Genomic DNA, 17,294 nt, shown 5'->3' on the forward strand with positions numbered 1-17,294 from the left:
CTCCAGACCCCACCAGGATAGTTTTCCAGCCCGTGTTCAAACAAAGCCTTCATGGCTTCAGACTGCAACTTGCATCCATCAGATCCGCCAAACAGAGGCACCGAGTTTGCCTCCCTGGCCTTTAGAACCGAAGGCCTGCTTCTTTACACCCCTTCCCCACCATCCTCTCTCCTTGGGGTGCCCCAAGTCCTCGTGTTGTGCAGCTTCAGCATCTCCCCCCAATAACTGCTCTGCGCCTGTGCCCAGCGATGCCGAGCTAAGCACGCCCCAACTTCACCAGCCTTATAATCCTGTTAGCCTCGCTCTGCCTTTCTCTGCTGTCTTACATCTATACTTAGACCGTAAGCTCTCCCGCTCCGAGACGGGATCCAGGCGGTCTTTAAAGCAGAGCAGACGCTCAGGGAGCTGTGCCCGGAGTAAGCTGCTCAGGAGGTAACACGCGTCGTTTTGGGCACAGGGCGGCTCATGAAAGGAGCAGCAGCTATTTATTAGCTTTGCTAAAGGAACACAGAGAAGACACAGCTGCTCTCTGTCCTGACATTGTCAGGAAGGGAATTATTATTTAAGTCAAAAAGCAATGCTGGAAGAAGAATAAATGGCAATAGCCAGCCATGAAAAACATCAACATGGGATTTGCAATCAGCACCACAGTTAATTTCTACAACAGTGCTCTAGCAAGTATACTGCTTGGGTGGGTGCTGGTGAGGCTAAAAATCCAGCCAGCCAGCTCCCGTGCATCTAGGCTGTTTTGGTTTGGTTTTAAATACTGTTAAGGCCCTTTCTTTTTTCTGTACTCTGCAATGGAAGTGTTTGAATATATCGTGATGCAGTAAGATCTGAATCAGGCTTACCTCTGCTGTAGAGATGACTTTGAACTCAGAACCTGTAAATCTGTAAGCGCCACAATTGTGCTTTTCCCAAATTGGAAGACACAAAATAACAAGTAGGTGATGCAAGAGGTGAAGAAACATGTAAATGATAATCCCTTCAAGTGCACAAAGCCATTAGACTTTTAGAAATTTACCCTTAACATTGATAAATCTCCAAAACAGTGTTTATCATATTTGCTATATGCCCACCTAGTAGACTTATAATTGACGGAAAACTAATACTTTTATTTTCTTTATGGCAAATGAAAAGCTGATCATCCACTCTGCATTTTGGAACTAGTCTGAAACAAAAAGTTCAGTAGCCACCAAACTCATCCTTTGGTCCAGAATTCAATCAGAGCTGAATGTGATTCTCACCTACACAGGATCAGCAGCAGTAAAATGTTTATGGAAACAAACAAAAAATTGCACAGCATCATCTTTAGTTTTCAGGAAAAAAAAAAAAAAAAAGGCAAAATCTTGCAGCAGTAGCATACATATTTTCATATTTTAATCTCAAGCGCTATTTATTTCCTCTTGGAGCTTTGACATTTATGTGTACCCACAGTGTACCCCATGCAGCTGCATCCCGAGGGCTCCTAACACTGTTTGCAGGGGTGCTGGCAGTGGTGACCACAGAGATTTGCTTCTGCTTGGCGTTCCCACTTCACAGCTGCACGGAGCTGCAATCAACTCATCCCAGACGGCATCTCCACTGGACGGCAGCTCCCCACTGCTTAGGGAAACCTCTGTGTGAAAAACTTCCCAGGAAAAACCTATTACCCCCCGAAGTCATGCAGAGGCACCGTTTTTACATACTAAGTTGAACTCTGGTTTTGGCCAACAACTCATTATTTTTTAATAAGGGAGTAGACAAACATTTCACCAGCAGTACACTGGCATTTTATATTCAGAACCTGTTTATTTTTTATTGTAATGTATCGATCACAACATCTAAAATGCAGAAGAGTTCCCATTCTTTACAAAGAATGGTATTTCAAGAATAAAAACGTTCATTGTCTTAAATGCCAGTTAGATAAACACGTCCGGAGTCACAACCGAAACAGCTTGTCGAGGTGCATTCAGTGTCACTGACAGTTTTACCATCACTTTTTGAACCTGGTTCAAGCTATCAAGGAGCATTTCTATCTGCAGGCATACTCTGTATTGGCAATGATGTTCAAATAGATCCGTCTGAAGAATGGAAGACTTGATTTGAATTCGGGGTCTAAGTGAGAAGCAGAGTACCCCTAAAAATGGCCAAAGATTTGCCGATAAAATCCTCAGTATTTCCAAGTACAAGAAAAATGCAGAGTTAATCCAATTTAGCATCTAATACCCTCAGCTCTGTGTCTACGATTTCCAAAGACTCCCACCTAGCAAAATGACAGCCATAAGCAGATCCAGAAACACCACCGTGTGCATGTTCTTCCCTCTGCCTACTCAGTGCAATCTTGCCATGAACTTCATTACCTTCTTCCAATCAGCCTGGTCTCTCCTTGGAGTTCCCGCACGCACAGACAGAGCTACGCTGCTCTTGCCACAAAAAACTCCTAGAGACAACGGCAACGGGTGCAAACTTACAGTTCACCTTGATTCTCAGAAATCTTCATTACTGTTTTTGCGGCGATGTATAAATAAAAGTTCCATTTGGTATCCTTTCGTAGCACGGCAAACTCTGTCCCAAATCTTACCCGTTTTACTTGAAGAATGAGCTAGCTCAGAAGAATATCCTATTCTGACAAATTATATTTCAGATACCCAGGATAAAAGCTCAGCATGTGCCATAACTTTACATAGAACTACTATTTTGTATCAGCCCTTCCTTGGATCCAAGGAAGGGAGAGCTTATGGAACAGTAACTCTGAGAAGAGTTCCTAACAGAACACCACCTCTCAGTTTAGTGTTGAAAATTGTGCCAAAGGATGTCAACATCTCCTATTACAGGTTTGTTTCTGCGTGCAATTTTTTTTTAAATGTTAGACAAAAAGACATCAGGAGTTGGGCAATCCCGACAAATCGATCAGTACCGCCTCGGTATTTCTTACACCATCAGGGATACTGAAATTATTTTTCACACCCAATAAAATATGGGCAAGTTTTCCACGTTAAAAGAAGTAAAACTTAATACTCATTGGAGCTTTAATTAAAAACAATTACATTTGACAGCTAAAACAACTGTTGTTTGGAAAAATAAAACAGGTTAAAACCTTACTTGTATACTACAATAAAATTTTACCAAAAAAATAACTCAAATGCAAATTGTTCAAGTACAGCCAGTGTACAACTAAACTGGTTAGAAAATATAACTTAATAGTGATTTGTTTCAAAATATACACCATGCTGAAAAAACCTAAAACCGGGAAACCAAGTAACTACCAAGTTTCAAACAGAGTTTCATCAAAATGAGGTAAATCTAGGTCACCAGTCATTGAGCTTGGTGCTGAAATGGAGAACAGATCTTCAAGGATATCATCCCTGGAAGGGCTTTCAAAAGCGAGCTTTTTCACACCGGGTTTGCTCACGGTATGAAGTTCGTAATTATTGTCCTTCACAGGACTGTAGTAATTGTGGTCCTCGCTTGTCACTGCTGCTTGTGACACAGCGGTCTCCTCAGCAGGCGGGGCGCCGCTGCTGTCCCCCATTTCCATATACATGCACTCATCCTCAGCTCTTGGGACCTCCGAGGAAGCAACAGTGGAAGTAGGGGACAGCAATTCCGCTAGTATTTCATCGTTATTACTATGGCTAGCGCACCCTGAGTTCACCCTGAATTCCGAAGGATTATCTGCAGCATCAATCTGATCCTGCAGTTCCCTCAGGAAGCTCTGCAGCAATTCGCTGTCATTGTGAGATTCGGTCTGTGACGGGGTGCTCACATCCCCAGGCACGGGTTTTCCGCGTTTCATCTGTTCCACCGCCAGTCTATCCAGGGAAGCCAACTTCTTCTTCTTAGCATTAAGTTTTTTTAACAGTTTTAGGCGAAGCTTTCTTGTTTTGTCACTATCTGACTCTTCCACCTTCCCAGCATTATAGCTCGGTGAATGGAATCGAGTCGTTTTACCAGAGGTACTCAGCATGTTTCCCAGCTTATTCCAATTTGGGTCTTCAAGAGCAGCATGATTTTTTGGAGGAAGACAAGTGCCTTGAGAAAATCCTCTGAAATTTGATAAAAAATTAGTACCATTGCTCCGAGGAAGCGATGACTTTGTGGTCTCAGTTGTTTTGTTCACACCTCTGCCCTGAAATCCCCCAAAGTTACTCGCTCTTTTAACTGGCAACGGCATGTCATTTAATTTTTGCATTGAGGGAGTTTTGCAACTTCTCTCAATCTTTGGAGCTGAGGCACTTGAAGGCATAAAAGAAGTATTCTTGCTTAACATTTTTTTTACCCAGCTTCCAACAAATCCTCTTTTTTGGTCTTTGTGCGAAGGCTGAAAGGAATTATTATCAGCAGAAGAATTTGCAACCTTAGAATGAACTACAGTTTTGCCTGCATCTTTCAAGTCAGGTGATTTTTGTCCAATATTCCCTACTGGTGGCTTTTTAGGGTTTATCTCTAGTTGTGAACTTAAACTGTGTTCTCTGTTAAGTAAATTAGCTCTGTCATCTGTGCTTTGAGCAAATGCTGAGTCAAGAGGGTCGGGGTTGTGATTTTGGGGCACAGCAGGAGTGATATTTGCTGGGTTCGACTCTTGTAGGGGTGAGAAGATGCTGGAATTTTCAGGTAGTGTGCACGTGTTGTTCATTGCTAGACCAGTTACAGCAATCTCACATGGAGCGTTAGGTGAAAGAGCTGACTCCGGCTGTGCCAGCGTGCCCATTTCGACAAGGTTATTTCCCACCATCTGTCCGTTTGACAGTGATTTACATTCCGAGTCAACCTGAAGCTCTTCAAGCATCAGAGTTACAAGATCATCGTGTGCCAGATTTTCTAAGCCGTGATGAGCTTCAACCTCAGCTACCTGCTGTTGTTTCTTATCTGGAATTCTCACAGAAGCCTCTTTGTGATGTTCTGCAAGTATTTTGTCTATGGCGTTATCAAAACCACAGTGCAACACCGCGGAGCTTGACTGCACGTTATTCAGAGGTGAATCTTCAACATTTTTCCTCTGAGCCTCGGAATTCTGTTCTGGCACATGGGATGTTTTCTTTTCCCAGATAACAATATGAATCTCTCCTGGAGGAACTTCAAATCTTTTATGTCTCCTGCAATATGGACCCTTTAAATCATCGCATTCAAGCCAAGTTCCTGCAAAATAAATAGCAACCACTGTAAAGACTCGGAGACTTTTAAAATTGAAGTCACTATCCTCTGACACTTATCAAACATTTTTATTAACCCGTTCCCCTGATAGGCAGAAAATAATCTTTTTTTTTCTCCATTCTTTATTGCATCAGGGGAAAACTGGGGAGGTTTCCACTGCAAAAAGATCACCCACGAGCAGAATTTGCAGCAGTATTATTACAGGGCAGAGTAGGTCAACCAAATAACAAAGCTAAGTTTTTTTGTCTTTGCTAACGATGTTGATATCTTGACTGAAAACACCTGCACACATCTGAGAGAAGAACTACCTCTAAAATTAAGTTTCTCAGTAGAACTTTTCATTGCCTGGGTGGGAGGCAGAGGGGCTTAGGAGAAACTGCTCATTTTAAGAATCTGCCTGGTCACCATTGCAGATTCACAGATCATGAACAAGTATTTTATAGCTTTAAAAATTAATAAATAGATTTACAGAGCATATACATGATGTATAGGATATTCATAACCAGGTGCTTCCCAGCTGTTGTCTCTTTCTATTTCTTCTTAAACTCGTGCAGTAAACAATTTTCATACTGTCAGAACACTTCATAAGACAGCACCTCACTTCCTCTGCAGAAGCACGACTATCAGTATACCAACTTTTGGCCTTCTGTGATTAGGGTTTTCCACTCAGGTGAAGCTCTGCTGCTGCCAACAGTACGGCCATCATACTGTTAGCAATGTTTGTAACATGGATTTGTGCCTCCCACCCCTCAGGGGTGGCAGGCACAGTTCAGAAACACAGCAAAGTTCAGAAATGAAGAGATACTTCATGAATGCTGATCGTCCCATAGGTCCCTCCACTTCCAGTCAATAAAATATTAATAACTCGCTTCAGAATAACCAAGACTAATTGCCCAACAGCCGTGCTTATACAGTATTTTTTAATTTTTACAAAGTTATGAAAGAAAAAGACTCTACTAAAGTGATTTTTGCCAGTGAGGACAGAACATTGCTGAACAAGTCAGTTAAACCGAAATGACACCTTCACCCTGACCAACAAAGTTCCTACAGCTATTCACAAAATCCGAATCTGAAGTTTAGGTTTAGGATACAGACAAAGAAATCCTTGTTATTGTATATGGACAGCTGAGGTTATTCAACAACCCATAAAACACTCTTCAGTGTAGAACTCCAAGTATTATACCAGAATTTATGTTTCTTACCATCATGATTCAAAGACCAGGTTATGAAATGCTTCTTATTTGTCTGATACTGAATAACAGATGTTATTTCGTAGAAATCGTCTTCAAAATGAAACGAGTAATTCCTCAGGTTGTTATGCGGCAAGCCTTCCACAAAATGTATCATTAATATTGAGGGTATTCTAATAAAGAGACAATAAAGAAAACAGTTTATTAGAACAAAATAGCAACAAAAATCCCTCATGGAAAATTACAGTGTTCATCTTTATTAATTATTTGTGATTTCAGCATTTAAGTATTTATCAGTTTAAAGTTCTGCATCTCTGTAAACCTAAGGTAACTGTTTCTGAAAGTGATACATAGTTCAGTAAATGAGGTCTCAGAATTTTACCCATTTTATTCTCAAGTTCACATATTCAAACTTACTTTTCCAAAATGATCCGTCGTCTTTGAGATCTGTCGCTGCAATTATTACAGGGAGCAACGTGAACAGCATTAAGTGGATGCCAGTCGGGGATTATATTTGTGAATGTTGTTAGTGTTTTCCTACATCTGGAAACACACACACACAGAAAAGAGTAAGATGACTTGCTGATCAGAAAACAATGAATTTACACACTTTACAAGGGGAAAAAAGTCACAAAAATGTTGTGACAAAGACGAATTCTATTCAGATGCATGCCATTTGTGTGAATTCCACTGTGACTGCATCACATCCAAGTGAGCGCTGGGATCAGTTCTGCCAAACACTATCAGTCCCCGTTTGTTCTCAGCAGCTCCGTGACCTTCAGTTGCGCATTGTTTGCTCTTTGTCCCTTAGCACGTTATCTCTGTTCCCTTTTCAGTGCAAGACAGAGCTTCCACCAGGATCTGCATAATGTACTAGCTAATACAGAGCTTCAGGGAGAGGAGGAAGTGGTAACAAACTACCTCACAATACATGTTAAACAAGGAGTGATTTTCAAAGGACAGTACATTCAGAGCAAAGATTACACAGAGGTTATATTGTATGAAAACACAACGTACGGGGTACGAAGTAAGGTAGCTTCTTCATTCATTAGCCACAGGAAGGATTTCCTCTGCATTCAACCTACCCCAGATTTTTCAACTTTTCAAAAACCACAATATGTGACAAAAGCTCTTGAACACATCTTATTAACCAGAACTACACGTTAGCTGGCTGTCTAACAGAAATAATTAGTCTCTTCACACTTGTGGATCTAGAAGATTATTGTATAAACTTTAAATGATGGATAGAAACAGGCATTTTTCAAGTAAAATGAGCTGTCTTCAGAAGGCGCCTCTTCTTTTCTGTTGACTGTTAAAGGAGCCTAAATGACTAGCTGGCACCTGCAGCTACACGAGCTAAATCAATTCTCAAGAAATTACTTCCCTGTAATGCTATTTTAAAATATATAATTTTTGTTTGAGCATCTCTGATTCTTTGTAATCCAAATGGACATTACAGATATCCTTCAATAGCAAACGTATGCCAGGCACGCATTCTTGAGAACAGCAACAATCTGTACACCATATGCAAAAGATGAGAGTGAGCATGGCCAGGGACCTGCAGGTACCTAACATTTCTTTCTTAATTAAGAGAGAACTCGTTTTCCTACGACATGACACAATTAAACCAGTTGCAAATGCAAGCCTAAAGAATCACATAAAACTTCACCAACAAGCTTAAGCTGTTCATAAGCCAGAGATGTGAAGAAAAATCTCCTAATACGTGCAGTTTTTAAAAGGTACAGTACAACAGTTATACAGAAGCTATATAAAAAGCTCACCGGTCCTGGTGTTTGTAGCCACAACATACGCATTCAAACTTCAACGAAAATGAATGCAAAAATAGCTTCTCAGCCTGTTGATCCTGTCTTAAGAGCAGAGGGAGTGCAAACACTGGACTTTCCTCCTTACCTTGAAAGACAGGGCAGAAAAAAAGAGTCACTGAGTTTGAAATCAGAAAACAGTACTTCAAGAAGGAAGATAAGCTCACTGCTACGATTCTAATTCAAGGAATCCCTCTAAGGCTGTGCTTGTAATGCTCACAAGCAAAGGGATTGATCCATGTTGTTGTTCTTGAAGACAGTTTCATGAATGCATCATAGTTACAAAGACATAAATACACCCTCTAAACTTCCCAAACAACAAATAAAAACCGCTAATCACACAGTAAATTTTGTGTGTCACAAATTGCAAAATGTATTTGCAAGCTGTCTTGCATGTGTATGTATTTTTATGTGCTGACATGCTAACAGGCTTTACATGAAAGTCTTCTGAAAATAAATACTGAGCTGCTGCACTACTTACCCAATCCACATTTAAGCAGAGGCTGAAGCTGCGCAAAAATTCTGCTTCTGATTTCATTGAGATGCAATTCTGCTTTTGGAAGAACATCTACAGAAAAAAAAAACACATTTGCTTTCATGTATTTATGTGGAACACCTCTACCCTTTCACACACGAGTACCTCTAACATGCACTCATTCTCTGCAAACAGATACCTTTCGCATTGACCAACAACTGCCTAAAACTCTTGGTAAAAATAGACAGTGCTTGGTATTAATTGATTTGAAAATTACACAAGAATTTACAGAAGTTATACGTTTTACTGCAGTCTGCTAACCCAAAACAACTCAACCTGACTTAAATTATGGCCACGAGTGCATACCAATAGCTGGACGGTAAAGACATGTAAGATTAACGTAGCCAGACATTACAAACCCTAGAGATTTGGAGATTAGGAGTAGATTTTAAAGCCTAAACATTAAGATCAAAAGCACAAAATATTGCTTACATGGTTTGGAATGTCATCATACAATTTGTAATAAAACATTTAAATGTTAAATACTAAATTCCTAAGTCATCCTTTTCAAAATTGAAAGCTTAAAGTTTGTATATATATATCAGTATGTATTTTAAAGTTGCAAGTTACAATACTTACGCACATACATTCTATAAGCACAAGCAAGAACATAACTTCCACTACACAACTGAGATCATGACTTGCACAAAGTAAAGGATTTAGAATAGCTGTGGGCACCATTTCCTACTTATAAAATAAAAAGGTAGAAGCAGTTTCTTGCAGCTCTACTGTTTCTGATTGTTTCAGAAAGCAGCCATACGTAAAAGATGCTGAAAAATTAGATAGAAGGGCAAAATAAGTACAACAGCTATTTCCCATAATAACACTCTTCTTCCGATCCCCTCTAAACTGGTGCCCAAATGAACTAACCTGTTTTGCAGCGATTCCTGGAAATGAAAAGGTTTAAGCTGTTTCAAACACCACCATATCGCAGTGTCCTTCCTCAAGGAAGCCAGCTAACTTCCCCACAAAGGGCTCTTCCATACCAGAGCTCCTTTGCAAACACAGCAGCAGCACATCAGAGGGGAAGGAAAAATCTCTCAGGTGGTGTGACAGTAGAGGGCTTCCAGGTAACATCTGAAAACCTAAAAATCAACCTTTCTGGTAAATAGCATATATGAACCACTACAGGATTTCTTTGGATTTATTTTTTTTGCCTCTTCAAAGTACTTTTTTCTCTGCCACAAGGTAGATTAAACCATTTTTGATATGCCCACTGTTCTTTCCAGGAAACATACGATATTCTTTAAGTTACCCAATACTGTTCTAGGACTATAGTCCATATATTCCAGCATACATTTTTCCTGGAATGCCTACTGAAAAAAAAATCATAAAAGGTACTGGCTAGCCAAAGCTCTGCAGTAATTCTCTAAAGGCTGATCTCTTAGAAGTTCAGACTTATGACTCCAACGGGTCCAATCAAAAGGACTAGGAAAAATAAATCTTAATTTAAGAGCCTTAAACTGGATTGACAGTACAGAAAATGATCAAAGGCCATACTAATAGATTACAGTGACACGTCCTCTTCTAATTCCAGCTGTGCTGCATAAGAGGTTGCCCTCAGCTGCTCATCATAGCCCCCATGCTTGGAGTTTACAGCCCTTGAATCTGTTAAGCTGCACATGTGAGTATTTACTAAAACTTTCCAGACAACATAAACCAGGTTAATACGTTTGACTAATTCTGACTGAAACAGGTTAGGAAGCGTTATCAGCCACAGCACAGCTTGCAGACCTCGGGGGAAGCATTCCTCAGCGAACACAGCTGGGGCCAGAGAAGAACATAGCTTCTCAGAGGGAATATATTGAGTGCTATAAGGCAACTGCCCGTTACACAAGGATATAGCCACAACCAAAACGATCCAAAATAAAGATTAAGACCTAAACAGCATTGCAACAGTTAAACTACAGAGGGGGAAGGATAAGAAGTGTGGCTCCACTACTTAATTCACAAATTCTCTACTTGTTATCACAAAAAGTTGTCATGGATACTTAGTATTTGATGTCTGCTTTCAAAGTGTGCACCTTTACCCCAAGAAAAGCAATTGCAGAGGTTACTGGGAATCTGCTAGATAAAGCACACAACCCTGCAGATTCATGGTACTGAGCTGAAACTCATTCTTTTGTGATCTTGAAATAGAAAGGAGGCCTATTTAAACATCCTGTACTAAATTCCAAATATATACATCAGATCAGTTTGCATATGAAAAAACAGCAGCTGCATTTACTCACCTTTTAATTTACCCCTTTTAGAGGTATTCAGAAGCACAGTCGCTTGATTATATTTTGTTAAGAGTCTCTGGAGTAAACATTTTTCATCATCACATTCTTCCACTAGAGCGCATTTTAATGTCTCTAAGTGTACCAGCGCTGACAAAATGCAATCCAACCAACAAAGATTATGCCTGTTTCTCCACTGAAGACACAAATCTGTGTTATTCGTGGAACCTTTATCACTTCTGAGCAATATTTCAGATGCTGTTGTGCAGTGTTCAGAGTTTGGCAAGGGTTGTTTTCTGGGACTAGGAGTCTTAGGCAGACTTTCGTGATGGCTGTTGGTGTTGGCGGTTGTTTCAAAACCCACTTTATGCTTGAAGGACTCCCCATTACTAAGTTTTTGCTGGTCATTTTGTAACACGTCACGTGCACTTAACTTGGAGATAGGTAAGCTATTCTCACCGTTTTTGACAACAGGGTCCCTATTAACAGTCTGCTCAACCTTTACCGCGTTATTAGTCCTGGCTCGTTTTGGATTTGATTCAATGGCAGAAAAGTCACTGATATCACACAGTTTCCTTTTCTTATCAGAGGATGGAACTTGAGGGTTTTCTGAATCAGCAGAAATAATGATGCTGTTAAACGGTTTATAACCAAGTGGGTAGATACACTAAAGGGAAGGAAGAAAGTCACAATGAGATCTACAATGCAATTTCAGGTGAACAAGAGCTAAAAAAAGTACAAACCATATTCTTGGAATGTAGGACTTGTGTAAAATGATACTTTAATGAAATCAATACGTAAATTCAACATATGTAAGACAGAGAATTTTATCCAACTACTGTCTTATGAGCAATTGTGAATTGTTTCAGTAGTAATATCACCGTTGCTTTTCCAGTAAAATCCAAACTCTCCACTTCCAGCCCCAGAAAGACACCCTCATTCTGTTAAGGAGAGCCCCCTTCTCTCATTCTGCAAAGTCCACTCGTCTAGGGTACAAATTTGGCACGATCATCTCTTGCTTGAAAGCTTACTGGTGCCAAAACTGGCAGGTATCTTTCAGTTCAGCCTGACACACTAGACCACGCGTTGGTAGGGTCTGACAACCGTGGCTGTAACGCAACTGGGAGAATGAAGTCAAAGCCCCCATTCCCTGTCTCCAGAGGCGTAAATCCTTATGGCAAAGACCTCGACACAAGCCAACAATCAGTGTAATACCTGAGGATTTTCACAAAGAAAAATGGACTCTTGAAAATTGATGCGGTAAGTGCGTAAAGCTTGGATCTGGCCCTTGGCTTTGCAGACTGGACAATATTCAGGCGAAGTTATCTCCACAGAATTACAGCTCTAAAAAAAATAATTAAAAAAAATAGCTGAAAAACTTGATTTTTACGTATTATCCCAAGTTAAGACATACATACATACCAAGATAGAAAAGCAATGTGTAACTTCTAAGCATGTAACACCTAACAGAGTATAAAAAAGTCAACTAGATTAGGCTTTGTCCTTATTTATAAGGTATATATTCATAGGGCAGAATGGTCTTTGTGAATTTATCTTTTTACTTAAGCATTCAAACATTTAGTAAGGCATCTTTAACAACACAATTATGCAACATTTCATTTTATTTATACTAAACCAAAGGACACTTACTGCCAGGGAACACAAGCTCAGATCTTTGAACCACTAATAAGTTTTTTATAGGAATGCACAGTCATAAAAGCAGTGCCCGTAAGAAGTTCATAGAGACAGATCTGATTATAATAATCTTTCGCCATTGTTATAGATTTCCGTGGAAAATAATTTGGAGATTTATTTTTTTTTTTGGTGAAATTAAGACCAATTAAAAATCTCTCAAAGCAGAGAAAAATATGAACTTTGCACACATGTAAAATAAGTTTCAACTGACTTTTCCCAAATACCCCACCATGTGGAGTGTCGATTTCCCTATACCAGTCCCTGGTCCAATCACTTGCAAACCATTTGTAGTCTTCTGGGTATCCATCACTCTGAGCCACTGGCTAATTTATGTCACTTGTAACAATGTCATGACCACTAAGGATTTTTTCAAAGACTCCTGAAAAATAAGAAGCGAATACAACAATTAAAGAAAAAATCATTTAAATTTTGGAGAAAAAAAAAATATACCAGCAATAACGCAGCCCATATTATCTGTGAGAATGAATTCAGAGGAGTATTTCTCGATGGAAAATACTTATTTTCTAGTGCATATTGAACTCAGAACTTTAAATCAAGTCACATACCAGATTTAACAGCTTTAGGCCTTGAATTTGCAAATTTATCTATTCTTTGCACCCTCAAGGTCTCATTTATTTTCAAAGTGCACTATACTTGGCAGAAATGTAGATGCCTTGCCCAGGCATCTCATCTTACTGTATCTAACCCTCAGAATTAAGGAATTTCTTTAAAAACGGCTACAGTGAGCTCTCACACTGTTATAAATGGAGGAACAAAACAAAACTAAAAGCCTCAAACCCACTTCAGCAGCTTTCAAAACAGTGAGTTTAGTGTATAACAAACTATAAAAGGTTTATCCTGCAAATGTAGCCATTTCTAACTACAGAAGGACATCCTGCTTTTACTGTTGGGAAAATTCTCCTGTTATTTTAATGATACAGACTTCCTCGCAAACTAAAGTTCTTCTGCAGTACCATAGCTACATAAATCTATTCCATGTTTTACAACTCACATCACAGAGTCCGTTTCACATGATTTCTGAATTCAGGGCCAAATTTTGCCTTTCTCACATGTCATACACACACACACTTATGGTGGAAGACTTCAGTAAAAAACACATCAGAAAGCAGCTCCTTAAGCCCTTGTAAATCCATTCCTTTGCTAGCACTGATGCTAACTACATCTTGATGAACCAGCCAGAAAAGGAGTTTAAAACTACAGGGCCCCAATTCTTCTGTTCCTGCTGAATTGAAAAGGAAGAATAACTAGAATAAATATATATATCTCTTTCAGATTCAGAAAGATGTTAAGGTAAATTGAACAGCAAAGTCATCAAGGTTAATGTTTTCCTTTGAGCCATGACTTTCTTGTTCATTACTTCCACAGACCAACATCCTTCCCCACAGCATGATGCCCCTTCAACACTTTGTTACACTACAGAACTCAGATTGCAGTTCCTTTTGAGAAAAGGCATTCTTGGAGACCTGAGTAAATACCATTTCATCCCCAAAACATCCCTAACACTGGGCAAAGGAGACCCTACAGAACTGGACAGGTTGCTAAAAGTCAACAGTATTAATAATTTTAGGAAGTGTAGTCTGCAAAATGTAACAACTCTTTTCAAATCAATCCCCTATGACCACTTGAGAGGGTCAAATGAGATGATGCTGTGTCCTGCTGACACTTTCAAGGTGCTCAGCAGCACTTTTCAGAATTAACCAGGCTGCAGCATGTAGAGAACATATAAACTGACTTATAAAACTAATGGTTTTAACAAAAGGTAAGAAAGTATCAAGCCATGTGTGCCATAGAGCTTATGTTTAGTTTCCAAAGAAGAGTGAAAATGTACAAGCAACATGGTCCCAGGCTCACTCAAGGTAAAACTTAATAGATTAACTAAAAGTATACGAGTTTATTGGACTATAAAGGAAAGCCAAGCTCTCCAACTTCTGACATGGCAGCAATGGCACTATGACACTGTGCCGCAACTCTCTCTTACCATACATCTCATCTAGCCCGGAGTTGGATTTTTTTACACAACTAATGAAGCTGTGCAGGTATCAATCCTACTAAAAAGCATAGGAACTTTATGCTCCATACTATAGCTTATAAGAAAATGTCTCTAACATTTTCCAGAGGGCTTTTATACAGCTCCTTGACCTGAAGCAGTGTCAGGTCTCTAAAATACACAAAATATGTAGATGACATGACTGGAACCCTAAGCAATTTCTCACCACATAAATATAAATCCTCTTCATGCACTCAGAAAGGTCAGCAACACTAACAACCTACGGGCTATTCCTTTTTAAGAATGCCTTGATTTCATAAACAATACTTGTTTCTTTGCAAGTCTCTTTACTTTGCCGTCCCCCTCTCAAAAGTTATTTTTTTTTCCCATGTATTTCCCTCTGTATGTTCTGTTACTTCTGCTCTTCTTTTTTAAAGCTTAAGTGCTGTTTTGAGATGTACAATGCCTCCATGTGTGACACTCGTAGCAGGGTGATGGTTGGACCAGATGATCCTGAAGGTCTTTTCCAACCTTAATGATTCTATGAATCACCCAGCAGTAGCGCTGCTGGGTCCACACCATTTATTGCACTTATTGCACACCATTTATTGCATTTATTGCACTCCAGCGCTGCTGGAGTCCACACCATTTATTGCACTTATGAATGTAATAAACATTAACAGAATTATTAATTGACCTTTTTTTTTCATACATAAACCACCAGTGAATAAAATCAGTCTGCCAGCCCTAGATGCACAGAATGGGTCCAAGGGGCCTGTCTGTACATCGGTGCGTATAACAACACAGCAAGCTACTAGTGACTGCTGCACAAAATAGAAAAACTGCTCATCAGCTGCCACGAAAAACAGCCACTTAAAAGCCTGCTGGATGACGGGCTGACACAACCCATTGTAGTAATGTGTAGTATCTGCATTACAGATAGAAGTGTGCTTTCAAGCTTACTGGGCCATGCTTTAAAACATTCATGCCACTGTCCTTATTTTAAAAATGTAATGCAAAATGTGCTGTGGACCTGGTTTAATTATTGGGCTGCTTATAGTTTGCTGGGTAACCTATGGTTTCCCAGTTGATCTAATGTCTCTCTGCTGTATGATAGGGATGCTTCTGTTCTCTTTTCTCCTCTTTCCCACTCCCACACCATCCCTGGCGGCTCACCTCCTCACCAGCCTTTCCATGAGCTAACCGAACACACAAAACGGCAAGAAGCTCGGTAAAACAGTTTTTTCTGCTATTTTTAATAAGTTAAATCAGCCTATGAAAAAGTCTGATGAGCTGTGGAGGTAAGAAGACAGAAAACATGGAAAATGTCAAGGACTTCTACACTAAAAGGGACCTCAGCTTCTTAAAATGAGCCATACCTTGTGACACAATAAAAACCAAAATCATTTCCAAGCTGCAGATGACAGAACACTGATTACGTTTCAGTGAAGGGAAAATCTCTCTGCTTAAAGGTGAAAGGGACGCTTAAGAATGAAGCCCTTGTAAATCACCTTACAGGTCATCATTCCTTCATCAAGGGAATATTGAAGGGAAAGGATGAAAAGAAACTAAGGCCTGAGGAAAAGAAGTCATACAAGTTTATATTCCCTGTGTTATTTGTTAGATTTCTTTACGTGTCAGGTTTTTGTGTTTTGTTTTAAATCTGAGGTCATAACTATAAATACCCAAATGCCAGTACCAAAAAAAAAAAATTATAATCCAATTTTAGCCACAAAGCATTTATCCCAGTAAGTGCAGCATTAGCAATATATTGCCTGTGTCACCCAGGCCGTATGTACTCAACAGAATTAAAATTCTCTGTTACGTGGGGACAAACAAATTTATTTCCTGCAAAAGCATAACATGGATGAGCTACAGATAAAAACAGTGATGTTGCAAAGTAAAGCAGCTTGCAATGGGATTGCTCTGCTGTTCTAAACGAGAGCTGGACACCTCCGAAATGTCCTGAGGTAAATGAGCGCCTAACAAGGATTAAGCATTTTATTGTCGTGTCATTGAGCCTTTGTGGAAAAAAATGGTGAATTAGGTGTCAAATATGAAGCCTGAACCAGTGCAGTTTATTACAGCTGCCAGTCAGAGATTCAAGATCTCAGGAAGGGGCTTGGTGCAGGCAGAGCCCCGGCCGGGGGGCCAGGGGGGTTAGGGCTGCAGCTGGAGCTGGCTGCTGCCCTTCGACACCAAGAGGTGTCCAGGTGCTTCAGATAAAGCTACGGTTAAACAATCTCCTTAGTTTTTAGTCCACATCCAGTGCGATCCATACTACGGAACGGCTGCAGAAGGAAGAATACACGGTTAATCGTCAGCACACAGGCAAAGAGCACATGGGGAACATGCGTGCGTAGACACACCGGTCCCGCACCCCGCGGGTGTTTTATCGAGCTGCGCTTCTACCAAGCGTTCCCTGAGGGAACACACGCCTTAAACTCACAACTACTGACAAGAAATACTCAGTCGGCATTCAGCACCGCGCAAGGCGCCCGCTCCACCGCCGCCTCCCTCACAGCCCAACCGAGCCAGGGCGCTGGACGCCGCACTACTCACCCGCTGCCGGGCTCTCGGCGTCTCCCCTCGTTCCCTCCGCTTCCCCGGGATCCTTCAGCGGGCTGCCCCACGCGTGCTGCGCGGGCTAGGGCCGTCCCCCAGCGGCCCTTCCGTCCTCCATCGGGC

At 40.4% G+C, this 17,294-nt stretch overlaps 1 protein-coding gene across 3 annotated transcripts; it reads right to left on the reverse strand.

The window, feature by feature from the left end:
- Positions 1 to 1,749: 1,749 nt before the first annotated feature.
- USPL1 (ubiquitin specific peptidase like 1) lies at positions 1,750 to 17,259 on the reverse strand. 3 transcript variants are annotated; one of them, XM_035324974.1, is made up of 9 exons: positions 17,177 to 17,259; positions 12,810 to 12,985; positions 12,119 to 12,247; positions 10,916 to 11,570; positions 8,631 to 8,717; positions 8,108 to 8,237; positions 6,744 to 6,869; positions 6,339 to 6,499; positions 1,750 to 5,121 (listed from the first exon to the last, which is right to left on the reverse strand). In XM_035324974.1, exons 2-9 carry the CDS (start codon positions 12,903 to 12,905, stop codon positions 3,245 to 3,247), a joined length of 3,261 nt encoding a protein of 1,086 aa, XP_035180865.1. In that variant the 5' UTR covers positions 12,906 to 12,985; positions 17,177 to 17,259; the 3' UTR covers positions 1,750 to 3,244. The 3 variants fall into 3 exon arrangements, with proteins under 3 accessions (XP_035180865.1, XP_035180873.1, XP_035180859.1); XM_035324982.1 differs by lacking the exon at positions 17,177 to 17,259 and having other exon boundaries at positions 12,881 to 13,453; XM_035324968.1 differs by lacking the exon at positions 17,177 to 17,259 and having other exon boundaries at positions 12,810 to 13,453.
- Between the last annotated feature and the right edge of the window lie 35 nt (positions 17,260 to 17,294).

Source organism: Oxyura jamaicensis, chromosome 1 (genome assembly GCF_011077185.1).
Source record: "Oxyura jamaicensis isolate SHBP4307 breed ruddy duck chromosome 1, BPBGC_Ojam_1.0, whole genome shotgun sequence".
Lineage (NCBI taxonomy): Eukaryota > Metazoa > Chordata > Aves > Anseriformes > Anatidae > Oxyura > Oxyura jamaicensis.